The following is a 26,949-nucleotide window of genomic DNA, read 5'->3' as shown; positions in this document are numbered from 1 at the left end:
GGTTGTAATAAACAATCTTTATTTTAATATAATTCATTATTTCATGGTTTGTTATTTCTTTATCTGTATACACATGTGATTAACATAGACAAAGACCTTGATTATACTTTAATACAAATGAATCGTAATTCGACAGTTGAAACTCATTTGTAAACATTGTATAATCTAAATTTGTTTCTAGTCAAATCAGCCGCCTAAAACATGGATAAAGGTCAGTTTGAGCTCGAGACTAGCATCTGTGATGTTGTGTACCGCGTTTCTTGGTAAGGGCATAGAGATGTCCAAACATGTAGATTGGTAGTCATATGATGATTATACCAAACTACCCTCCCTCAGATTTTCCAAGTGGTTATCATTCATCGAGATGACAAGTCTGTGGTTATGATTGTACACCATTAGTCCTTACGACCCGGGACAACACTGAGACTCTATATTCTAAGGTTCTGCTTTGACTTGTTTACTGACTCCAGGAGAGTCATCATGTGGCGATATTGGGTACAGTTGCCACAATGTAGGAGCCAGTGCATTGTAGTCGAGAATTCACCGCTCACTTACGGGTGTGGATATCCAATGTGATCTGATAAAATAATAGTGCGCGCATGAAATCTCTGGCCAGAGTATGAGATGTATGTTAGAGAAAGAGTTCTCCAATTGTACATGCGATGCCACTATTTATTTTCAAAGATGTATCACATAGTTATATAATTATTATGCACCCCTCGACGAACCAATGATTGCAGATTCGATCGAGATGTATGAGATGAAGGGACCATACTGTAAGTTAATCATAATCGACTGGTTCTTGCAGGCACTATCAGTGATACCTAGGGAATCATGGGGCGATGCTATTAGACGATCTCACCATGAATCGATGGGTTTAATAAGAAATATGATTTCTGACATTCTCATGATCAATAGTTGATATATAGAATGAGACAAATTAGGGTAAGCCCGAATAAATGATTATGTCCTGAATCACAAAGAGTTGTGAACCCACGGCTAGCTGTATCCCTGAACCATTGAGCGTCACACAAGCAGTGGTTTACTTGTTCCTGTTGAGATAATAAATTCAATGAGTTGAATTTATAAGAAATAAGTTTGATATAATCAATCGATAAGCTTATAAATAAAGTTTATAAAAGCTTATAGAAATTTTGAGAGCATGACAGCTAAGACAGTCAAAATGAGTACACTTGCCTTATTTAGACATTGATGATCTCGAAATTAAAGTGTGCATCATAATAACAAATAAGTTGAAATTGTCACATCGATGATGTTGGATCGTTGATTGGGATTATGATGATATTAATACAATGGGAAGCATGGATCATGGGCTTGTAAGAAGTATAAGCACATCATGCTAATTTATTAAAGTTCAAATGGACTTCAATAGTTATATTTTAATTGAGTTAAAATATAACCTATTAAGTTTTTATAAAATATGATATTGATTTATGTAATATGAAAATATTCATGATATCATAATTTTAAAAACTTGCACACAAAACAAACTAATATTGATGCATAATATTCTCAAAAATTATGTATTGATTCGAGATTGACCATGAATGGAATGCAATAAAAATATTTCATTAACTTAATTAATTAGATTAATTAAGTAACAGAAAGATTAGTATTAAAATAAAGATTTATGATTCTTATATTAACAGCATGCATTGGAAAGAAATAAAGGGCATGGATTTTAGAATGTATAGTTTACTTAATTAATTAGACTAATTAATTAAATTATGGATTAAAGAAATAATTAGAATATTTTTCTTCTAATTAATATAGCATCATTCGAGACGTGCAAGGCATTGCAAGATGATGCTTCGGCTCTTCCAAATTTTCAAAGAGGCTCTCGAAATCTTTTTCAAAAACAAGAAAAATTTGATCACTCCAAGTTTGAGAGTTGTGTCGATTTTTAGTGTTCTATCTCTACGAAAAATATCTTCTACTTGTCTAGTGCAATTTAGAAGAGAAATAAATATTTCAGTCGTAGACCTGATTCAGATATCGAAGAAAGTTCGTAGGAAAATTCAACAAGAGCTATATCCGCATATACCGGAATAGTTGGAGCCGAGTGAATTAATTCACTAAAGGTATATTACTAAATATCCTTTGTATGTTTATTTTATTGAAACCATATGTGTTCAAATGATATTTTGAACGTCAAAATAAAATTTTAAGACTTCCGCTGCGTTTAGGCACGAGAAAAACGATGACCCAACACTTGCATCATTGAAACACTTACATCATTGAGTCATGTATTACAAAGTGTTCTATAAGCATGAGAATTCACATTCAAGAAACCAAATAGCGCTTGACTAATGATCAAGAGTTCGATATTTTTTACCAACACTTTCTTAGGCGAGCTTGTCATACAGGAGTTGTCCAGTGTAGTTTACATGACTAACACGGTTTGCAAGCTATTGCGTTAATTCAAGAGTTTACCAAGTGATAACGTATGTGATTTTAAAAAATATATATAAAAAAAATCATGGTATTTAAATTTTTTTTAACAAGCTCGTGAGTCACGTGGTTTTGCAACACTTGAACCCCTAAGTAGTGTAGCTTCGGGTGCACTTGAGCATAGGTTGCGGACTTTCTCATCTATTGGTTTTTCCATGCACAAGGGAGATTGACTTTGAATAGCTTGATTTGAGACGATAAATAATGTTAGGATTATTTTGTCCGACAGATGCTAAAAATAATAAGACTTTCAGTATAGGATGTAAAACAGTAAATTTGTGTTTTATCAGAATTAGGTGTTGTTCCAGATGTTACAACATCTCGGACAACATCTACATGCAGCGGAAAATTAACTTTTATAACACAAATTGACTTGAAATAAATAGATGGACTAGATTAAATATGCACGGTGCCTTATGGCAAAAATTAATCACTAGAAAATCAAACCGATTACAAAAACCTAACACTAGTGATTATGACAAAAATCAATTTTCTCAACAAGTTGAGAAAAAAAAGCTTTCTAAAAACAAACAACAATATTAAAACATGGATAAGAAAGCAAAAAACGAGATCCCTAAAAACACGAGCAGCTAAACACGATCTTCAGCTAACATCGTTACGGATTTTGTCTGTAGATGTTGGCAACATTCAGGGCAACACGTAAACCAGCACTCTTCAAAATAGCAACGTCTCTTGAATAAAGTTTTCTCTGAAATTCTGAACATGCAAAAGTGCATCAGTTATGCATTCATGAAAACCTCCAAGCGAAGAGTGAAAAACAAAACGGACGACTCCTCTTCAAAACAGCAACGCCTTTGTAGGATGTTTTTCTATGAGAACCATGACGTGCACAGTGCGTGTATATTGATTGAGAAGAGAGAGCCGCCGCATCAATGTCCTTGATCTCTTATATATAGAAATAGACTTTATCTTCACAAGAAAACATATTTCACAAGGAAAGTGAGAGTTTAATAAGAAATAAACTCCTTTTAAACATTGATATCATATCTCATTAAATCATTATCATAAATATAATATCTAGAAAAGGCAAACCCAATATTCCACATAATCTTATCAATAGTAAATTAAATTCAAGGAAGAAATCATATCACAATAAAATTTTAACATAATTATCTAGAAAGGCAAAATCATAATTAAATATTAAATATCATATCAACAAAATAAAGATAATATTAGGGAAATAAATCAATAAGATATATCAATTAAAATTAGGAATAAATATTTCCCTTCAAATAAGATGATGATGTTAAAAGATGCAGTAAATTGGTATATTTGATATTATAAAATTATGCAAATATATATTTAATTTGGATGTATTGGGAAATTGAGTTATTGATTTTTGAAATTGTATGTATATTTGAGATATAAATTTTTATTAGGAATATCATCTTTTACAAATATAATATTTTAAATATATCTAACATAATGCATGCAAGATTACTTCACCAACCATAGGTTCATCTAAAAATAATTGATCTTAACAAAGACGTTCAATTTTTACATAGAAATATATTTGTTCCGAGATCTACATATATGAATTAAATGTCCGAATGATCAATTCCTCAATCAGTCGTTAGAATCAATAGGTCTTCAAATTGTTCATTTGAAAAAATAAAAACACTTCTTATTGAATGATCATGATGCTTTCCGAAAATCGAAATTATTGATTAATGGAGTAACAATATCACCCTTTTTATTCAATAAGATACCAAAGTGCATGATTGACTCATTCCATACTCAAATTAGGTTAATCCGCATTTTAAAACAAATTATTTGATATTCTATGTTGTTTTGATTTTTTGCCAAATACTTCTTTCATAATTTATAAATTAAACACCCTCCAAGAATGTATAATATTGAATTCACTGGGAATGAGAATTTTTTTTGAAAAGGATATTTTTTAGAATTTTTGTTAGCTTGATAATGTTTTCTTTGGAAACGTACAAAAAAACTTAAAGTCTGTTATTTAGATTTATGTTGTAATTTCTCTTTTTAAAAATTTTTATTAACTATGCAAGTATTAATATATATATATATAAAATATCTTTTTAGTATATTAGTAAGCTGTATATATTATTTCTGTTAATTTCCTAGTAATACAAAGTGGATGCTAATTATTTTGTACATTTTTTTATAGTTATATATATTAACAGAACAAACTTCCCAACAAAACCGACCTTAGCTCAGTTGGTAGAGCGGAGGACTGTAGTTGTAAAATAGCAATCCTTAGGTCGCTGGTTCGAATCCGGCAGGTCGGAATTTTTTTGTTGTTTAATCTATTAATTATATATAGTTAGCCCTTACAAGTAATTAAGTCCAAATATAAATTATCTTGACAAATATTCTGTATTATCTTTCTTATTTTGTAAATTACAAAGTGCACTTAATTAATATGGATTCTAGTAAAATTGATAAAAAAATAATATAATTTTAAATGTATTTCTATAAATATAATATAGGTAAAATAATCAATTCCTCCCTACAAAATATTAATCACAGAGTTCAAAATCAAATCACAAGTTTGCAAAGGTTGAGCGATTTTTATCTTTAAAAAAAAAAAAAGATTTTATGGATAACTTTTTTCGAGACAGGTCTCATTAATCTATATTCGTTAGATGACCCAACTCATGACCAACATGAAAAATAATACTTTTTAATGAGCTGAGTGGAGTCGAGTCGAGTTGGAGATTCGTCTCACAAAATTAACTTGTGGGACAATCTCACAAAAGTTTATGGTATAATAAATACTTATCGTGAAATAAATTCAGAATTATCGTTATATGTAATTTATCTCAAAGTTCAACACTCGTTCATGCGATACTATAGCATATATAGTTTGTGTTGAAAATGAAGAAGAAGAAATGAGAGCACACCGTGGAAGTTAGCGGTGAAAAATATGCTCAATGATTAATTTGTCCCAATATGTTTTTAACAGACAATTACCTTATTTATATACAAAGAAAAGTGTTTTCTCAAAGTGCACTTTTATAATTTAAAACACAACTTTAACACTCTCCCTCAAGCTTAGAACAAGTCCAACATTCCAAGTTTGAACAAAAGATTTTGATGTTGAGTTTTGCTCAAAACCTTGGTGAATAAATCTGCTGGTTTTTCTCCAGTTTTGATGTGCGATGTCTTGATTAAACCATCGCGTATTTTCTCTCGCACTTGATGACAATCGATCTCTAAATATTTCGTTCTTTCATGATACGTTGGATTTCTGTAAAGTGCAGAGCAGCAGTACTATCACAACACACCATCGCTGAAGTGTTAACTCCACTCCCATGTCTTTCAAAATACCAACCAACCAAACTATTTCACATGTCGTGTTATCCATCGCCCTATATTCTGCCTCAACTGAAGATCTTGAGACAATAGCTTGTTTCTTAGTTTGCAAGAATTCGAAGATCCTCCCAGCTTAATGCCATAACCAGTAATGGATCTTTTAGTCATGTGACAAGTTCCCCAAATCAGAATCGCAATAGGCTATCAACGACAGAGTAATGTGATGAGAGCAGATTCCCTTGCCAGGTGAAAATTTTAGATATCGCGATACTCTTAATGTTGTCTCCAAATGTGATGGCGTAGGCTTGTTAATGAATTGACTTAGTGCCTGCACTGCAAAACAAATATCAGGCATCGTCATCGCGAGGTATATGAGTCGACCAACTAATCTCCGTTATGCACTAGCATCTTTTAACAGAGGGTCTACACTAGTATCTTTCCCTGCACTATCATCAAAGTCTTTTGATGTAAGTTTACCATTTTGTTCCATAGGAATATCACAAACATTTGCACCAAATAAGCCTACATCCGATATGAGTTCGAGAGCATATTTTCTCTGATTCAAACACATCCCTTCCTTTGATCTAGCAACATCTACGCCAAGGAAGTATCCCAATGTTCCCAAATCTCAACTTTGATATGGAAGTTCAAATGCTTCTTTGATGTTTGGATTGATTCATCATGGTTACCGGTGATTACTATATCATGAACATACATTAGTAATATAGTAACAAAATCTTGCTCTTTCTTAATAAACATTGAGTGATCATGCTTCGATTGACAGAAACCTTACACACCTTATTGCTTCTTATCTCCTTTTTGTTTCAAAGTCCCTCATGAAACTCTCCTTGACTTCGAAATCTTTGAGGTAAGACCATGTAAATCTCTTCATCAAGATCACCGTGAAAGAACACATTTGTGATGTCCATCTGGTATAAAGGCCAGCCAGACATGGCAACAACACTTAGAAGGCATCAAACATTGGTGATCTTAGCCACTGGTGAAAAAGTGTTATTAAAAGCCACACCATAAATTTGGGTGTAACCTTTAGCACCAAGACGTGCTTTGAACATATCCACACTGCCATCGAGATTGTTTTAATATTATAAACCCACTTATTGCCGATAGGAATTTTTCCTTGAGGTAAATCAACAATGTCCCATGTGTGATAACTCTAGGTCCATAGCAGACATGATTGCCTCATGGTAGGGGGATGGTTCTTTGATGACAGAGAATGAAGAAAGGAAAGTATTATATGCAGGGGACAACCATAATACTGAATATAGTTGGATATAGGATGGACAGAAGATGAATATGACTGTGACTGAGAACAAATGTAATCATGAGACCAAATTGGTGGTCTGTAAATGCGAGGAGAATGTCTAATAGGGCATGTGGCAGGAGCAAGAGTAGGAATAAGAGTAGGAGCTTGTGGTTGGGAAGACTTTGGTGAGGTGTCAGAAATAGAAATGGCCACATCCAAGTTAGAGAATACAGGTTCAGTAGCTGGAGCATGTGAGAAAGGAAAGATGCTTTCATGAAATAGGACGTCTCGAGAAACAAAAATCCTTTTGGTGTTGAGATCTTGGACCTTGTATCTTTTTTGGGTACTGGGATATCAAAGGAAGACACATGAACTTGCTCGAGGGGCAAATTTATCTCTCTTAGGCAATGTTGAAACATAATAAAGGCAACCCAATACCCGTAAATGGAAATAAGAAGGCGAAGAACCAAAAAAAGCTTCAAAGGGTGTCTTATTCGATAAAATAGGTATTGTTGTTCGATTGATGAGGTAACCAGATGCGAGCACACAATCTCCCTATTATTTATTTGGAAAAGAGGCTTGAAACATCAATGAACGAGCAACATTGAGGATATGCCAGTATTTACGTTCCACTAGGCCATTCCGTTGGGGAGTATAAGGACATGAGCTTTGGTGGAGGATACCCGAGTTATGGAAAATGGCAGTACACTCCTGCTGGAAAAACTCCATAGCATTATCAGTCCTAACGGTCTTAACAGCAGCAGAAAACTATGTCTTGGTGAAAATCAAGAATCTCTTTACCAAAGAAAGAAAATCTAATTTGGAATGCATAAGGTAAACCCAAGTTTTCCATTGTGAAATCATCTATAATAGTAAGGACAAAACGCTCCCCATGATACGTAGGTGTATTGAAGGGCCCCCATACATCCATATGAATCAACTGAAAGGCCTTAGAGGAATTAAATGACCTTCTATGTGGAAAACTCACACGTGTTTTCTTGAACAAAAGACAAATAGAGCAGTGGGATAATTCAAAATCAGCATGCAAAAAATATTACATTTTCATTTGAGATAAAGAAATATGTCCAAGTCTTTGATGCCATAGAGTTTCTTGTGACACAAAATTACATTGTGTATTGTTTACAGCAGAAAGTGACGACTTGTACTAAGGAAATTTAGAATTGGTTGGAACACCACTGGATTGCAAACTTGAATTGTCTAAGTACTATAATCCATGTCTTATTTTACGAATCCTCATTATCTTCCCACTTGAGAGATCTTGAAACACACAAAACCATGGGAATAAGGTGACAAAACAGTGATGATCCTTAGTGAATATAGAAATGGAAAGGAGATTGTGGTGAAAATCTGGAACAAAGAGGATATCAGAAAGAGTGATGGCTTTGTTAATACACATGGTGCCTAAGATGCTAATCTTGGAGGTACTACCATTTGGCAATTGGATTGAGCTTGTGGCATTTGCATAAGAATTAAAATTACCAAGTAATCCATTATGCTCAACCATGTGATCATTTGCACCAGTATCAATTATCCACTTGGTGTCAATATTAAAACAGGATTTATCAATACCTGCCATGTTTGCAGAGGGAGCAGAGGTGTTTGTCTCAATGTCTGGTTGTTCCTTCGAAAAGAGCTCTAGAATAGCCGCATATTGTTCAAGAATGAAGAAGGACCCAGTATTTTTGGATTAAATGAATTGTTCAACATCTCCAGAACCAACAACAGAAACATTAGCGCTTCCCATAGTTTTACCTCTGACGTCTCCTTCCTTGTTGAATCTTTAATTACCACCTTTCCACTGTCCTTTATACAATTTGTGTCCTTGAGGATTTCCTATCAACCTAAAACAATTCTCCTTGCTATGAACAAGCCAATTGCAGTGCTCACATCGGACATCATTTTTCTTCTTACTTTGAGCGGGAAAAAAATAATGGATTCAGGTTGCTGTGGAACCAGAATTAACAAATTTAAGGAACTGAAGGAGCTTATGTTGCTGATCAAACTCAACATATTTCCTCGAAGATTCACATGAACATGTAGTTTATGTCACAAAAGATCTGTATTCATCCACAATTGTCTAAGTTTTGAATAGTATACTAAGATCGAGTTGTTACTTTAAACATGGCAACTTATCTCTAGATGAAATGCGAAAATCCTTGAGCAATTTACTTTGTTGAATCGTTCACGCAAATCACTCCAAACCACATCTGCATCAGTTGAATACACAATACCACTAAATATCTCCTTCGACACGACATTCATGATCCATGACAAAACTATCTCATTACATTTCTTCCACCTCAATATCTTATCCGATTCAGAATTTGGCCTCTTATAACCTCCATCTATGAATGCAAGCTTATTCTTAGCTCGTAGTGCAATTAAAATTGTGCGACCCCAGATCCCATAGTTCTCAGTACCAATCAGTTGCTCATTTATCATATTGAGCCCTAGTGTATCAGATGGATTAACATAAAGTTCATAAAAAACATCGGTCACAACAGAAGCCATCTCAATCGAAGCAAACTTTCAACAATACGAAGTAACGATTCAATTAAAGATTCAGATTGAAACGACATCGACGCATTTTTTTTATTATCATAAACTCGAAAATACTAAATAAAATAACTTATCATACCATAATCACAATAATTTAACATTTGAAGTCTCGATTGCATAAAAATCCTAAATCGTCAACTAACCAAAAATACTATGTCGACATTTAAAAAGATCAACTAACCCATAAAATAAAGCATAAAAACTTCTCTAATAAAAACTTTAACATGATATTTTAAATCTTTTATCTAACAAGGTAGTACGGAAAATAAAGGTCCTTCGGGAGTGTACTGTCGCACTCGATCCACTCAATTGTCAGTGTCTGCCATAATATCATTAAATTTTGCATCATACAAACTTAGTGAGTCTAATAACTCAGCACGTTCTAAGCATGAATAGCAAATAATACATATACATTCACATGTATTTAAAAATCATATTTTTATTTAAAATAGCTTTTAAACATAAATAAATCATTTAAAATAATTTTAAGCATAAATAAATCTAAAATCGTAAAAATCATTTTTAATCGTAAAGCTTTCAATCTTTTATCATTTTGGGTGAAGTTTGATCCTTGAAAGTGACTACAATTTATCATTTGGTTGACTGATCAGACTTCAGCTCCACATGGTCCATGGGGACGGGCATTAGGCTCCTCCATAGAAATACGATCGTTGGGGTCTCTATGGGCCTTGTCCCGTAAACGAGGTCCCTTTAGGGCCTTTTCCCTCACAATATCCTCACAAAATTGTAAGTTCACCGTTCCTTCTTAAAACGGATCCCTCAACATATCATATATCATTTCTCACAATTAATTCACATCCCTCAAAATATTTTTTCTTTTCTTAAAAAAGTATAAAATATCATAACTTTTCAAAAATAACATTTCAACAGTAAAAATTGCACGGCTTTACCATACATCATAAAATATCATATTTTCATCAAAATCATCATTTTAAATCATTTAACATAAGTTATGATACTTCGGAACGCTGTCAAGCTTTTACGTATTTCCCAAGTATAATGATCGTTTTGCCCTTAGACGTAAAATTTCTCGATTTTTATTTTTTCTTACTTTTAATGACATGGGCTTATCCCAAATAATTATTTAAACTTAAATCTAATTTTCTATTATTTTATTCATCTTAATTCGAGGCTTTTCGATTAATTGTTTAATTAACAATCCGTGAGACGTTTAATTCTCGAATAAATTCAAACTTTAATATTTTGATCCCAAATTTTAAACATAGACTTTTTGTTTCCTAAAATACCCTTGTGAGCCATGAACCACCCCCGTGGACCCATGGTTCCAATTTTATTATTTAATTCTTGTTTTTTGACCCTTATAAGAAAACACCAAGACATCTCGTAATTTACTCGAGCCACTACCAAACCACCTCCAGCCAGACCCTAGCCAACCCATCGAGGTACCCTCTTGACCAATCCTGACCCTTAGAACCTGACCCTAGCTCGCTCACAGACCCTGCACAAAAGATGCAAAGCTGCGCGTGAACCTTCCCTCTCGCCTAAGACTCCTAGCCAAATAAGACTCTTCTACTCGAGCCACCAGCGAGCCCACCCGACCCTTACCGACCCTGGACCACGCCCAGACCCAACCAAGCCCAGCCCAAGCCCCTGACCAGCACTGCAAGCCACTTGAACCATAAGCAGCAGCCGCACGCTTGAAGTTGCTCTTCCACGTTAAGCTTGAGCCCACGTCAAGCCACCCTGCACCAACCCATGACCCAACCCCTAGACAACCTCCCTTGACTCTACTGGACCAACCCTGAGCCACCCAGCCCCAGCAGCGAGTCCCCTTGGCCGCTGCTGCCCTTGCATGAGCGTGGGGGAGAGTCCTAGTTCACCAGGACTCTTCCCTAGCCATTCCTCGGACCCTAGCCATCCTAGGACCCAACCTAGCCCTAGGCCGAGACCAACACTGCCCCTGAACCAGCCCTGGCCGAGCCCCAACACCCCATGAACAGTAGCCAAGCCACTTTCCTCCTAGTGCACAAAGAATGACTCTAAAACCCTATGACTTCTCTCCTCGTTTTACCTTTGATTTCCAGCATGTAATTTTTTTAAAATGTGTTCATGTTTTATTCAAAAATCATCCCTAATTGGAAGCATATCCCTTGGAAACATAATGTTTTCAAAACAAGCGTAAAAGAATCCAACCTTATAAAAATATTTGTTCTAACGATGAACCAATCATACAAACGTATTTTTCATGCAAGGATAATCATAACATACATAATATTATTTGAATGATGCGTCAAAGAGTTTAGAAAATATGCCTTTGTATTTAAAGCGCTCGAATATTCAATCATTGGCGATGGTGCGAAGATGGACGATCGGACGTCGAAGAACCCTAGCTTTTCTTCCTTCCAATATTTCGAAATTTGTGGTGTGTGTATTGTGTGATTTTCGGCTGATAAGAAATGATTTATGGGGTGGAAGAAGCCCTATGTTCTTATTTATAGATTTTAAATTACATGCTAATGGGCTTTGGTTTTGGGCCTCCAAGTATAGGAGTAATTGAGCCTACTCAATTTAGTTAAATTGGGCCCAATAACTCTTATTTAATTAAAACATAAAAGTTATAAAATTAGTTTCCCAAAAATAATATTTTTGATTTTTTAAAAACTCCTTGTCTGCCCAAAACCGGCTTCCCAGGAAAAATCGAGCTCGGCTCGTAAAATAATTCGAACTCTAAAATTTTTAGAAAATTAAATCATTTTTAATCATTTTAGGAAGCCTTGCAAATATTTCAGGAAAATAAATATTCTTGTCTTGGTCATCCCCGGTTTCATTTCCCCTTTCTATTATCGAATATTCGGGTAAAATCCTTCAATTTCATGATATCATATCATATAATCAGGCAATCAAATCTTTAATCATTTAATAAATATCACGCAAGCATTTATAATCAATTAAGTAAAACAATTAATCAATTAAAATAATTTGCATACATGTGATTTACATAGGTTGGTTTTTCGGACGTTACACTGATCAAGCAATTAGAAATCAAATCCAAATGATGAATAGCATGTCTCTGATACCATGTTGAAAATGAATGATGAATATCCGGATGAACTGGGTATGAGATACGTGGGCAATCCAACAGATAATGAAAGTGATTAAATGTTTAGGAAATTGAGTGAAGGTAATGGCCTCGATAATACATGCAAATAAGGAAAAGAACTCGTGAATTGGCGCCGGAGGAGTGTCCGGCGTAGCCACTCCGATGCTTAAGTCAGCAGGTTGAAGATGAAGAACACAAGCAATATATGTGAGAATATGTGGGTCTGCTTGAGAGTTCAAAAATCCAGAATTCGTAAATGAAAATTGTACCTGCTATTTATAGTAGTAAATCCAATCATTACCTTGTTTTCAGTGCCACCTGCTAAGTATGGTAAGACAGCTGCCCATACTTTCTGATGACTTCTATGACACGCCAAATTCATGCTACTCTGACATATTAGATAGCTTATACCAATCACACTCGAGTGTGGTGCAATTTTCGAGGTAGCCCATTGTAAGAAGTTCCCGGGAGCTTGCATGAGAGCCCGGGCTCTTGATTGCCCGGGAATAGAATATGTGTCCGGCTGATGAAGATAATACCCGGCATACTGTTCTGAACTATCCACTTAATACTCCGGGTCGTCCATGACCCGGATCCTTATGGGAGTATCACCACTCATCCCTAAAATAGTCGGGCTAGAGTATACCACTCGCTGTCCCGATCAATCATACTTGTGCTTCTATAAAAAAAGTAATTTGGAATTTTGTAAAAATATCGGGGGCTTCAAATATCCCATAGATGAGATGAATTGCCCGGGCCTCATGTCTCCCGCACTTTAAATATTTTGTCGTTTAGTATTTTCGGGCAATCAAAATGATGTCATGATGACGCATGCCCTAGAATTACAACGGTCCAAAACGATTCGTATTCTGAGATAATGATGAAGTCTGACGCCTCGATAACCGTACACGTCCTTTCGCATACCCGCACAATTTCCAAGATTCATTCTGATCGTCCGATCTGATCTAGATCAATGGTGGAAATCAACTCCTTCCCCTATATATATTAGCTCACCAGATTTTCTTAAATCACTTGCAAATTCAAAATCTTGGCCAAACTCTTACAAATTTTTCTCTCAACTCTCCGGCGCATCAGTTTCTCAAAGCCTGAGGTGGAGTCCACCAAATGGTCAATCCTGGCAGGGGATAGTGGTCCTTGGGGAAAGCTTTATTAGGTCCCGAAAGTCTACGCACATTCTCCACTTCCCCGTGGACTTTGGCACCAGCACCACATTTGAGAGCCAAGTAGGAAATTGTATTTCCCTAATGTGGTCAGCTTGCAGCAGATCCTTCACCTATACATCAATAACTCTGTCCTTTTCAGGACCAAAGTGCATCTTCTTTTGCTTCACCGGGTGAGATCCCGGGATAATGTTCAGGTGATTCTCGGCTACCAAGGGTGAGATCCCTGTCAACTCCTGCTGAGACCATGCAAAACATTAAGATTAGTTTTTAAACAATGGATTAAACTGACTCGGGTGGATGAATTGAAGTCCCGAGCCACCTGGATCTGCTGGCCTGGTCCGATCTCTACAATCTCATGCTCCTCCTCAGCTACAAAATGCATCTCCCCATTCTCTACCATTCTCCCTCCTCCCTCATCAAGTCTCGCCTTCTTCTCCTCCTTCCTGGCTTTACCTTGGTCCACCCGGACTGCCTCCATATTACATTTCCGGGAAAAAAGCTGATCTCCCCGGACTTCCCCCACCCGGCTTCCTACAAACTTGATCTTTTGATGGTAAGTGGAGGCTACGGCCCTCAGCTCATTCATGGCAGATCGCCCCAACATGATATTATATGACGATGGGGAATCCACCACAGTGAAAGTGGTCATCATTGTTTTCTTAAGATCCCGGGAGCCTAAAGTCAAAGGTAGGACAATCTCCCCTTCAGGATAAACAACATGGCCAGCAAAGCCAAAGAGCGCAGTTTCCACGGTTTCCAACTGAAAACCTTGCAAATCCATTTGCACCAGGGCATCTTTAAAAATAACATTAATAGAACTGCCCAAATAAAAAAAAAAACCGTTAGAATATCATAATTTTCCACCCGGGCCTGAATGATCAGGGCATCATTGTGGGGTAGATTAACACCTTTCAAATCTTCCGGGCCAAAGCTAATCACTGACTCATTCCTCCTTACCCCTTCCATTTCGATGCAATCCCGCCTACTTCTCGAATTCCTAGCCCGATTAGAATCTCCATCTGTGGAGCCTCCTGATATCATTTTGATTACCCCCATGACATGGGGTGAGGTCATTTTCCGGGGCTCCGGTTCTCTTATTCTACTCAGATCACTTCTCGGGGCATTCCTAGAATCTCCCCTGGCGCTGGGTCCTGATTGCCGAGATGTCCAAGGTGGCAATCTCGGCTTCTTGTTAGCTTGATTATGTCCCGGGACGAAGGGTGGGACATAATTTCCCTACAACGTCTGGCAATCCTCGGTGTTGTGGTAGCACACTTTGTGGAGGGTACAAAATCCCTTCTACTCAGGCCAGATATGCTGATGATCCAGGGCCAAATCCCTGCTACACTCTTGAACCTCCCTCTCCCAGATAATCTTTAAGGGTACATGGTGAGAAAAATGCCCCTGCTTATCCCTCCTCGGCCCCCTCTCCTCGGATTTAGCTACCCGGTCTTCCTTCTCCATTCTTACCACCTCTCTTTTATGCTTTTGCGCCTCCTCCATGTTAATATATTTATCTGCCCGGGACAACAAATCCTCAAAGTCCCTGGGCGCTTTCTTGGTTATTGATCGGAAAAGATCCCCCTCCCGCAAGCCCTGAGTAAACGCTGTAATTTTTCTCCGGGGCACAAGAAGGGACATTCAAGGCGACTCTGTTGAATCTTCGGATGTAAGCCCTCAGACTTTCTTCCGGGCTCTGCTTTACCTCAAAAAGACTAAATGCAGTCTTCTTATACTTCTTACTGCTGCTGAAGTGATGGAGGAATACTTTCTGAAACTCTTCAAAAGAGTGTATACTCTGAGGGGCCGATCGTTCGAACCACCTCTGGGCCGAGTCAATCAGAGTGGTTAGGAATACCTTGCACTTAATTTTATCAGCGTAATAGTGCAGCATGGCCATATTCTCAAACCGATTTAGATGCTCCTCTGGGTCTGTACTGCCATTATAATCTTTGATCTTACCAGACTTGAAATACCCAAGAAGAGCTTCCCGGATGATAAAGTCATCAAAGGGGCATCCTCTACTGATCGCGCCCGGGTACTGCTTTTTCTACCAACCTGTCCTTCCAGCACCTTCACCTTCTGCCTCAGCTCCTCCAACTCCTCAGCCATTGTAGGAGACTTAGAACATGCACTAGACTCCCTCTCCTCCACCCTCACTCCCTCTTCCTCTCCTACTTCCTGCTCTTGTTCATGCTCCTGCTCTCTTCCCGGCGGGGTAACGTGATGAGAAGGGTCTCTCTGGGCCATAGCTTTTTTCACCGCCTCAGATACAAACAGAGCCAGATCTTCCGGAGACATGGTAATGACATTCGGTGGTCCTGGGGGTGGGAAGACCACCTTGTCCAGAGGTAAACACATTATCTCCTAGAGCCCGAGAAGTATCTTGGTTGGTTCTTCTGGTAGGAGGCATATCAACGTCTTAGACTCAAATTTCCCACATACGGCGCCGATGATGAATATCCGGATGAACTGGGTATGGGATAAGTGGTCAATCCACCGGATAGTGAAAGTGATTAAATGTTTAGGAAATTGAGTGAAGGTAATGGCCTCGATAATACCTGCAAACAAGGAAAAAAACTCGTGAATGGGCGCCGGAGTAATGTCCGGTGTAGCCACTCCGATGCTTAAGTTATCAGGTTGAAGATGAAGAACACACACAATATATGTGAGAATATGTGGGTCTGCTTGAGAGTTCAAAAATCCAGAATCCGTAAATGAGAAATGTACCTGCTATTTATAGTAGTAAATCCATCTTTATCTTGTTTTCAGTGCCACCTGCTAAGTATGATAAGACGGCTGCCCATACTTTCTGATGACTTCTATGACATGCCGAACACATGCTACTCTGACAGATTAGATAGCTCATACCGATCACACTCGAGTGTGGTGCAATTCTCGAAGTAGCCCGGGTAGGAAGTTCCCGGGAGCTTGTATGAAAGCCCGGGCTCTTGATTGCCCGGAAGAGAATATGTGCCCGGCTGATGAAGATAATACCCGGCATACTGTTCTGGACTATGCACTTAATACTCCGGGTCGTCCATGACCCGGATCCTTATGGGGTATCACCAATGAAGAAGAATAAATGAGAGCACACCGTCGAAGTTAGCGGTGAAAAATCGGCTCAAAAATTAATTTGTCCCAATGTGTTTTTAACACCCTAGTTATATACGTAGAAAAGCGTCTCAGAGTACACTTTTATAATTTAAAATACAACTTTAACAGTATGTATCTATAATCAAGACATCGTCCGCTAATTTTCGCATTACGAGAAAATTATATTATATATACATGAAGGTCTCTAGTTCGACCCTAGGTGCTGGCCTGCGGGTAGCGCTTGCAAGAGCCTGGTGCGAGAAGCAGCAAACCACTGAGTGTAGCACGATCGGAGATTGGGCCAATCCGAGGCTGAGCAATAAGAGAAGTGGTGGAGCCACACAGAGAGCACCCTTTCTTGCTCTTCATGATCGTCATCCAGTGTCCAGATTATATCTTCCATTATCATCTCCAGCTCCACCCTTTCGCTCATGTTCACGATTGGCGCATCCGTGCCATTGTTGGCGGCACAAAGAAGCGGCAGCCATGAAATCAGCATCTTCATCTTGATTTGCCTTGTTTTTTGTTGCTCTGCTAATGCATCATTGTGGGGCTCTTCTTGTTGCTGCTGTTCTTCTTCGGTACTGCCCAATTCCTTTGCTTGCTTGATTAAGAATGCTATATATACAATATAAAATAGTGGAGTGGACAATTATAAAATGTTGCAGCGTGAACATATATATATATATACAATAATTGAATAACCTGCAGTAGATTCTGGTACAATTCATTACCAAGAAAATCAATTAAGATGCTTTTTAATTCGAATTCACGAAATAATTGACAAGTATATTCCAAAGAATGAGAATTTGGTTCTTTTTTTTTTAATTTATTACCAGCGACTTTTACTAGGGAGCCTTGAAGTCGCGGCTCAGTCGTGAGAGCAAGCCAAGCGAGGTTCGTGGACGCAGCCCACTTACGAACGGCTTCATCAGCACAACCCGAAGCCGCCATCTTCTGTGCCAACCACAGAATCTCCGCCGCCAGCTTCTCCGCCGAGCTCCTTGACCGGCTCAGCTCATCCCTCGGCTTCGCATAGCTCCACGCCACCTGCCCGCAGTACCTCACCCCTCTAAACAGACGACTCGCCTTGGTATACAGCAAATAATCATTCCCACGGCCCTCATTCGTCACCTCCCCTCCGCCGCCGTCATTCCCGCTCCTCCTCCCCTGCTCCGCCACAGCGGATTCAAGCTGGCTCAGCGTCCTCGCAAACGCCGCCGCAAGCACGGCGCAGTTCACCTCCTTCAGAGCTTCTTGATTCTTCCCCGACAAATTCTCATCAATAAGCTTCTCTGCTAATGATCTAACAACTTCGTATTTTCTTGAACTCACCGGGATGTCATTCATTATCAAGAGTAACTGCGTAAGTGCCCGCTCAACACCCGACCGTCCGCCGTACCGGAAGCCGCCGCCGCCACGAGCAGAAGAGATGTCATCTTTTTTGGGATTCAAAGGGTGATCATGGGATTCCGCAGAGGGTCTCAAAGAAGGGAAGAGGGAAGGCAAAAGGCCGAGAAAGAAGAGGAAAGCTGAGACCAGAAAACGGTTTAGGATTAGAAGAAGTCGGGATTTTTGTACCAGATGGATAAGGGGTTTGTCGGCAAGGATGAATAACGAAGTTAACAAATTTCTGAGGATTAAGGGAGCTATGGCGGATGGTGAATCCTCCATTAACGAATCCTTCGGCTCCTTATTCTGATAATTTAGTATATATTGGTTTATCTTTATTCCGAATTTTCGTCTCCTGTAATATATATGGGGATTTTTTTATTAATTTAAAAATAAAAAAAATATTTCTAAAATAATTCAAAATAAATTAATTTTACAAAATTACTTTAATCCGTGTTTCGTAAGTACAGATCAGAGTGAGGTGGAGCATTATCCGTGCTTTGTAAGCACAGATGCTCCACGTGGATGAGCATCCATGCTTACAAAATACAGATAATGTTCCACCTCACTTTAATCCGTGCTTACAAAATACAGATTAAAGTAATTTTGTAAAATTATTTTATTTTGAATTATTTTTGAAATATTTTTTTTAATTTTTAAATTAATAATAAAAAAACCCAATATATATGTGATAGTTTGGACCGAAAAAGAATGGTGAAAACTTCAAGCTACGATTGTTTGTTTTTGTTTTTTGTTTTTTTTTTTGTACTTGTAAATTTGTAAGCCTTATTATCTTTATAACAATCACTCCAAAATCAAATAACACATAATTCTCTATTTTGTTGATTGGACGTTGTCAGATTTTTTTCAAAGATTCCAAAAATATTGTTTTTAACATTTGTTATAACATTCACATCATTGTCAGAACGTTTAACATTTTTCAGGTATAAAATGATCGTATTGCCCCTGCAACCCTAACTTTTTTAAACTTATCCTTGGACCTTAAAATGACGACCCAATTCAATCCAAACTTAACATATCACCTTAAAATACACTTATAAATATTTCTTAAACGTGAACTTAAGCTTCTCGTTTGATTTCCCAATTTGTTTTTAAACTTAGACGTACATCCCGATTTTGATACGTATTGACTCGGAATTTAACTAAACTTTACCAAACTTGAACCATAGCTTAATAACACCTAATTATACCATTTACAACCCAAATAAAGCCAATTAAGACCCTTGAACAAGCCTAGACCAGCTACTGAAATTTATGTCCTATATGGTTCGAACCCTAACTCATGCCACCTTCCAAACTTTCGAACCTAGACCCTAACCAATTGTACCAGCCCCTGACCACCCCTCATAGGACCTATATCGAACCCTCTAGGACCCCCTTAGGCCAGCCCCCACGGCCCATGCACGTAAAGGTGCAGGGTTCATCTTAAACACGCGGTCGCGGGTAGGAAGAGTCCTAGCCGTTCGACTCCTCTTTTCCTGCCCTTCCAGCCTTGCATGGACCACCTTGGCTCGAGGCTAGGACCCTAAGAGCCCATCCCTTCCCCTGGACGGCACCCCGTGTGGCCTTCCTTCCTAAATCACCCAAAACCGAGCCCTAGCCGTCCTTAAAACCTCGAGTCGTGCAGCCCTTAGTCTCCCTCATTTCAGCCTTGAATCGTGACCCTTTAAGCTTTTAAACATTGTGAATTTGACCCCTTTTCACGTCCCTACTATGGCAGCCCCCTTGGTGCAATGTTAACAAGAGTTTTAAATTATAAAAACACATGTTCTAAGCATAATATGACATAAAAAGGAAAATAAATATGAGGCAACATATTTTTCATGCAAATATACATCAAACCCATAATATGATATGATAGATGAGAAAAAAGATATTAAGGAATGTATTTGCGTATATTACGTACGAAAAACGACTTGTGATGCGAGGAACGTTGGCGGAGTTGGACTCTTGCTGAATTTCCCTCAAAATTGCGTGAATTTCCTTCAAAATCTTTCGTGTGGTGTGTGCTTATTGCCGATGAAGAGTCCTAATAGGATTTAGAGAGGTTGGGGCATGTGATTATGTGATTTGAGGGTAGGGTTTTAGGCTTTTTATTCTAATTAAAATACATGGTGCAAGTTTAGGCCCATTAACCAAGTATAATAGGCCTATTAAGCCCACTAGCTGATATTTAAAATATTTTATTTAAGAAAGATTGTGAAAATATTAGCCAAATTCTGAAAAAATTCATATTATCGTCGAAAATTGAATACCGTTTAAAAATACGACTCGGCGTGTAAAAACATCTCATTTTAGAAAACTCCATTTAAACACCACACACATTAAACAATTAAAAAATAATTATTTAATAAAAATATTTTCTCTCATATGGTCCCCGGTCTCCGTTCCTCGATTGCGTCTCGAATAACCTTTAAAGCACAGTTTTATGCATTCTAACAGAAAACCATATTTTAAACATGTAGTCATGCATATCATAATTAATTCATGCCATTAAAATGATTTAATTAGTCATTTTTTATTTTCTCTATATTTGCACGCAGTTGGATTACGTCATGGTATTTTGGACCTTGCATTCGGCCTGTTAAACTCATTAGTTTGGAGATGTGTGTGCCTAGTTGTTGATGTTGTCTCATATTCATTATATATTAATCTTATTTTTTCTTCATCATCGGCCTTGTCTTCAACAGAGATATCCGTTAAGATCTGTCATCATTTTTTTATGGCGTACCTATCAAACCAGATCAAGCAACATATGTCAGCAGCATGATGCACGGAACTTCTCAGGAGATCTTTTATCTCATTATTATTCTCATTTATATACATTCAATCCAATAATAATATTAATTTAGGACATTCAAACTTTGTTTCTAACCTAAGAGTTTATATAATATAATAAATTACAATTTAAAATGCTAATTAATTTATTATTTAGATTTTTTAGCCATTTATAGTTACATTTATGCAATTTTGGTACAATATTGTAAAGTCAGAGTCTTAGTCATATTTTTTTTCATTTTTTTTCAATTTGGTCGATTGATTTGTAGTTTTTAGTTTTTCCGTGAAATATGTATGATATTGGACATGTCAATTCACGCATAAATATAAGTAAAATTGTGAAAAAACAAAAAAAAGACAAAAATAATTTATTATATGTTATAATAATGATTGAATGTATCATCAATTGACAAATAATCATTCTCCTGTATATAAACCACTCCACATATTTTATATACACGAGTTCTTGCATTAAAATGAAAGACAATCAATTCTCTCATTTGTGTTATTTATTATTTTTATCTAGATTTTTAATAAATTTGTAACATATTATCGATATGAGTGTTTTTTGAAATATAGAATTAATAATAATTTTTATTTTTATTTTTTGTATCAATGCTCGTGATGTAGTAGAATATTTAGTTCTAATATTGATGTTATCAAAGTAACACAAATTTTTTTTTGACAGCTGAAATCTTGTAATTTATTAAGAAGAAGATATGTCCGCAATTACAAGTTTAATCAACCACAAAGAAAAAGATCCATGCTCCCAAACAAAATGAGAGGAGGATGAAAAAGCAAAAGCAGCAACCGAGTGAGCCACCCGGTTAGCCGATCTCCTGACATGAAAAAGATGAGGGCTCTCGAGTGCCTCCATAAGTATGCTAATATCCGCAGCAATAGAAACCCACATAACTAAGATCCTCTTCTGGCCTTGTGACTGCTTGCACTGCAAGAAGAGAGTCCGAGGTGATTTGATGAATCTGAACGTTGTGATGCCTAGCGACTTTCAAGCCAACCTGGATGGCAAGAAGCTCGGCCATTGTAACAGATTGGGCCTTGTCAATCAATTCTCCGAAAGCAAAAATCGGTTGTCCCTCATGATCACGAATAACTCCACCGACTGCACAACTAGGATATCTCTCTTTATAAGCTGCATTCACATCCAACCGGAATTGGTGAACTAACGGGGCAGACCAAGTGCTTTGAGAGCTGATCAAAGTTGACTCTGTGCCGCTCATAACTGAATCACGTGCCGCACGAAATTCCCGGAGCAGATTTTCACACCAATCAGCATCCAATTCTCGAGCCTTACCATTACATTCATGAAGATAGCGAAGCCTCTCATTCCAAGTGGCCCAAGTACGCATGATAAACAGTTCGAAATTAGGTTTACTCAGCTTCTCCTTCATCCCTAGAAATATATCAAACACGTCTAAGTGGCGAAGCTGCTTAAGAGACGACCAAATCCAGCTTCTTTTCCAACAAGATTTCATAGCCGGGCAAGAAAATAGGGCATGACTAGTAATATCCCAGTTAAATTGACACAACGGACACCTTCCAGTAACCGGAACATGATGTGTAAGTAGGTTTTGTTCCGTTGGGATAATATTATTAAGCGCTCTCCACCAGAATATTCTCACTTTTGGAGGAATCGATAATGACCACAGGAACTTCTACCAGCCCTTTTGGAGAGGGGCCAAGCACGAGGGGGGCTGTTCATAGAGGCCTTGGGCAGCCTTATACCCATCCCGTACCGTATATATACCTTTCTGGTCATATTTCCAAAATCTCGTATCCTTTCTACTTGTCAGAGTGATGGAAATAGAAGTGATTTTCTGAGCAATAAGTGGAGAGAAATTCTTTTGGATCAGAGGCATGTTCCATCTACCATCCACCATGAGAGACTTCACTTTAGAAAATGAGGCATAGTCTGGAATTGGTGCTAGGCAGGTTCTAGGACCCGGAAGCCAAATATCCTCAAACGTATTAATAACCCCATCTCCCACCTTCCAACACAAACCTTCAGCAAGTAAAGGCCTGCTCCACATCAACGCTCTCCAGATGGAAGAAGGATTGCTTCCCATATCGGCTTCCATAATATCCTGATGGCGAAAATGCCGGCCTTTCAAGACTCTAGCCACCAAAGATTCAGGTTCCGAGATAATGCGCCAAATCTGTTTAGCTAGTTGGGCCTGATTGAAAGTCTCCAGCTGTCTGATCCCCAAACCACCCATGCATTTCGGCTTACACAAGGCTGGCCACGATTTCCAGTGCTTTCTCTTTTTCCCTGCGTCTACTCCCCACCAAAAATTAGAGCATTCACGCTCTATTTCTTCACACACCGATTTGGGAATACGAAAACAGGACATAGCAAAAGTGGGGATGGACTGGAGCACCGATTTGATCAATGTTTCCTTACCCCCTACCGAGAAAGTTTTGTTTCCCCATCCTTGAATTCTCTTCGCTACTCTCTCCACCAGGTATCTGAATTGCAGTTTCTTACTTCGAAAAGAGACGGCCGGGAGGCCCAAATACACTGAATGGGCGTGAACCACTGGGATAGCTAACACAGACTTAATATTCTCAGCCAGTTGCTCATTTGTAATCGGGCTGAAGGAGAGGGAGGACTTTTCGAAATTAATAAGCTGTCCTGAAGCCTTCGCATATGATAACAGACAATTGTGCACCGCCAAACAGTTCGCCATTGTAGCTCTGAAGAACAAGAGACTGTCATCAGCAAAGAACAGATGAGTAATAGATGGGCAAGAAGAAGCTAGCTGAACCCCAGAAATCAGACGTTTTTGTTCAAGTGAGACGAGAGCAGATGATAATCCGTGAGCGCATAAGACAAATAAGTAGGGAGAAAGAGGGTCTCCCTGTCTCAGTCCTCTACTCGGAACGACGTTCCCAACCAGATCACCATTCAGCGAGAAAGAGTACCTAACTGTTCTGACACATCGCATAACCTTTTCCACCCAACATCGTGAGAAGCCAAGTCTGATTATAATGTCTTCAAGAAAAGACCACTCAACTCTGTCATAAGCCTTACTCATATCAATTTTTAAAGCAGCATAGCCTTTTTTTCCCTGTTTTCTGCTTCTAATCCAGTGCAGAGTTTCAAAACTCAGTATAATATTGTCAGAGATCAGTCTGCCTGGGATAAAAGCACTCTGAAACTCATTCACAGTATGTTTGAGAATGGGACGCAATCTATTCGTGAGAGCGCGAGCAACAATTTTATAGCAGACGTTGCACAAACTGATAGGCCGATAGTCCTTCATAGTCATTGGAGACGCTACCTTATGTATCAAAGTAACAGTAGTGGCATTCAAGTCCTCAAGAGGGGCCCCTCCATTCAAAATATTTAAACACTCCATCGTGACCTCCTCCCCAATCACTTCCAGAACTTCTGAAAAAAGAACACCGACATACTATCCGGCCCTGGCGCTTTATCTGGATGCATATCAAACAGAGCCTTCCTAACTTCGTCTCCCGTAAAAGGGGCACAAAGAATAAAGTTTAACCGATCATCAATCATAGGGCAAACTTGATTCAATATCTGTAGTTTGTCTTCCTCCGAAGGGTTACTAGAGGAATACAAGTCGGAGAAATAATTTTGAACGATCTCCGCCATACTCTCAGTGTCAGTGCACCAATCCCCGTGAGAAGAGACAAGCCCTCTAATATGGTACTTAAATTTTATTTTGATATTTTTGAATAAAAAAATTTTAATTTTATGTTGATACTGCCAATAATCTTGATAGATATACAATTCAAAATACAAAGATAAAAATTTATCAATATTCCTAAAAAATATTGATATAAGATTTAACACACGTCAATATTCCTGAAAAAAATTATTTTTATCTAGATTTTTAATAAATTTGTAACATGTTATCGATATGAGTGTTTTTTGAAATATAGATTTAATAATAATTTTTATTCTTAGTTTTTGTATCAATGCTCGTGATGTAATAGAATATTTAGCTCTAATATTGATGTTATCAAAGTAACACAAATTTTATTTTGATATTCTTGAAATAACACAATTTTAATTTTATGTTGATACTTCAGAAATAATATAACAAAATTTTATATCAATAATCCTAACAGATATACAACTCAAAATACAAAGATGAAATTTTTTTATTTTAGATCTAAAATTATCAATGTCCCCGAAAAATATTTATATAAGATCTAGTATTTATCGATATTAATGATGAATATCGATACAAAATTTGACATACATAAATATTCATTAAGAATATTTTCATTCACTCCTTCTCCGTAGTTTTTCTTTCATAAATTCACAAAAACTCATATGAGACGATCTCACGGATTGATTTTGTGATACAAATATTTTATTGTGATAGATGCTACAAAAGTAACTGATAAAGAAGGCTACTGACAAGCCTGTGGCCTCTAGAGGTCAAGTATCCATTATCCCAACACCACTGAGAGTTATAAGCTTTCAGTTGCTCATCCAGCTCCTCGAACCAAGGGCATTGTGATCAGAGATCCCATCCAACCCACCCGATCTGGATTTGAATCAAAATTCTCAACAGCCTCATCTGAAGGAAAAGAGCTGATGGTTTATGAATCTGAATCTATATCTGCTATCAAAACTCAAATCAATTTGCTGATTGATTAAGTCAGTGAATATGCAGATGAAGAGATTCACTTTTTATGGCTGGATGAAGATTAGATCTGTCAAACATTTAATTAAATTGAAGAAGAAATATGCTTGGACAAGGCGATTCATCTTGAAAAGAATATTCTGAAGCTGGTTAAGACAAAAGACATTAGAGAATCCCTTCAGAGGAGATCGTACTTGGTTGATCTCATGAAGATTAAAAAGTTGATTGCTGAAAGAAGGCAGGACTACAATCCACTGCACCTAAATGATTTAGATTATCTTGCAATAATCAATCAATTAGACATGGATCTACTGTCGTTGCAGATGAAAGTGAAAGTGTGGAGGGTGATCGTGAGCTTAAACTTCCAGTAAATTGGACAGAACAGAAGGCCACTGAGACATATGGTCGGAAATTCTCAATCCCAGTTGAAGAGCCTGATCAGTCAGGCTCTCAACTATCAGGCTCTCAACTAGTTGAAGATTTGGTTCATCCTTCCTCCTCCTAGGCACAAAAGATTCCCATTGTGAAATTTGTTGAAACCCTTTCCCTCTTACTGTCCAGATTACTTCTCTCACTAAATCAGAATTATTGCAATCTCCATCCAAGTTCTCATTTTCACCTACCGCAGATAATCAGAAATTGTACTATTGTAGGATCGAGTGCTTACCGTTTTACCAAAAGTTATAACTGGTGGTAATGATGCAACTTAAATCTTTTAAATTGCACAGCAGCTCAAGCACCAGGGTTCGATCGCTCTACCAAGCAGGGACAATTATTGCACCCAACAATCTCCATCCCAATAATTGCACTCCTTGCAATCAGTGGGAATCGAACCCGTGACCTTGGCTCTGATACCAATTTTAGGACCGAGCGCTTGCCGCTTTATCAAAATGACATATCTCTTTGCTCGAGTGTCCAAACGACAAACCGCTTTTTGCGTTGCAAACTAGACTCGTAGAGGATTGCAGCAGTATAAAATTTGTAGCCTAATTATGCTCGATAAAAAACAGTTTATTCGTTGAAGGCAGAGTGTATGTGCTACTACAGAAAATGAGCAATTGGGAAAATTGGTTAGTTATTCCTCTTCTTTATAAGTTTTAAAATTTTAAAAATATAGGGTGAGAACTAATTATA

General features: G+C 37.7%; 2 protein-coding genes and 1 non-coding gene across 3 annotated transcripts; 1 reads left to right on the top strand and 2 right to left on the bottom strand.

Moving 5' to 3' along the window:
• Positions 1–4,665: 4,665 nt before the first annotated feature.
• On the top strand, positions 4,666–4,751 carry TRNAY-GUA (transfer RNA tyrosine (anticodon GUA)). Its single transcript is given in 2 exon segments — positions 4,666–4,702; positions 4,716–4,751. It is a non-coding gene; the product is annotated as a tRNA-Tyr (tRNA).
• Positions 4,752–13,795: 9,044 nt separating this feature from the next.
• On the bottom strand, positions 13,796–15,391 carry LOC142554736 (uncharacterized). Its single transcript, XM_075665410.1, has 4 exons — positions 15,192–15,391; positions 14,208–14,706; positions 14,014–14,124; positions 13,796–13,966 (listed from the first exon to the last, which is right to left on the bottom strand). The coding sequence occupies exons 1-4, from the start codon at positions 15,389–15,391 to the stop codon at positions 13,796–13,798; spliced, it is 981 nt and encodes a 326-aa protein (XP_075521525.1).
• Positions 15,392–16,993: 1,602 nt separating this feature from the next.
• LOC142554033 (uncharacterized) lies at positions 16,994–18,742 on the bottom strand. The gene is made up of 2 exons (XM_075664642.1): positions 17,821–18,742; positions 16,994–17,602 (listed from the first exon to the last, which is right to left on the bottom strand). The coding sequence occupies exons 1-2, from the start codon at positions 18,656–18,658 to the stop codon at positions 17,190–17,192; spliced, it is 1,251 nt and encodes a 416-aa protein (XP_075520757.1). The 5' UTR covers positions 18,659–18,742; the 3' UTR covers positions 16,994–17,189.
• Between the last annotated feature and the right edge of the window lie 8,207 nt (positions 18,743–26,949).

This window comes from Primulina tabacum, chromosome 8 (assembly GCF_025594145.1).
Source record: "Primulina tabacum isolate GXHZ01 chromosome 8, ASM2559414v2, whole genome shotgun sequence".
Classification (NCBI taxonomy): Eukaryota; Viridiplantae; Streptophyta; class Magnoliopsida; order Lamiales; family Gesneriaceae; genus Primulina; species Primulina tabacum.
This window is presented reverse-complemented; position numbering and strand designations above follow the sequence as displayed.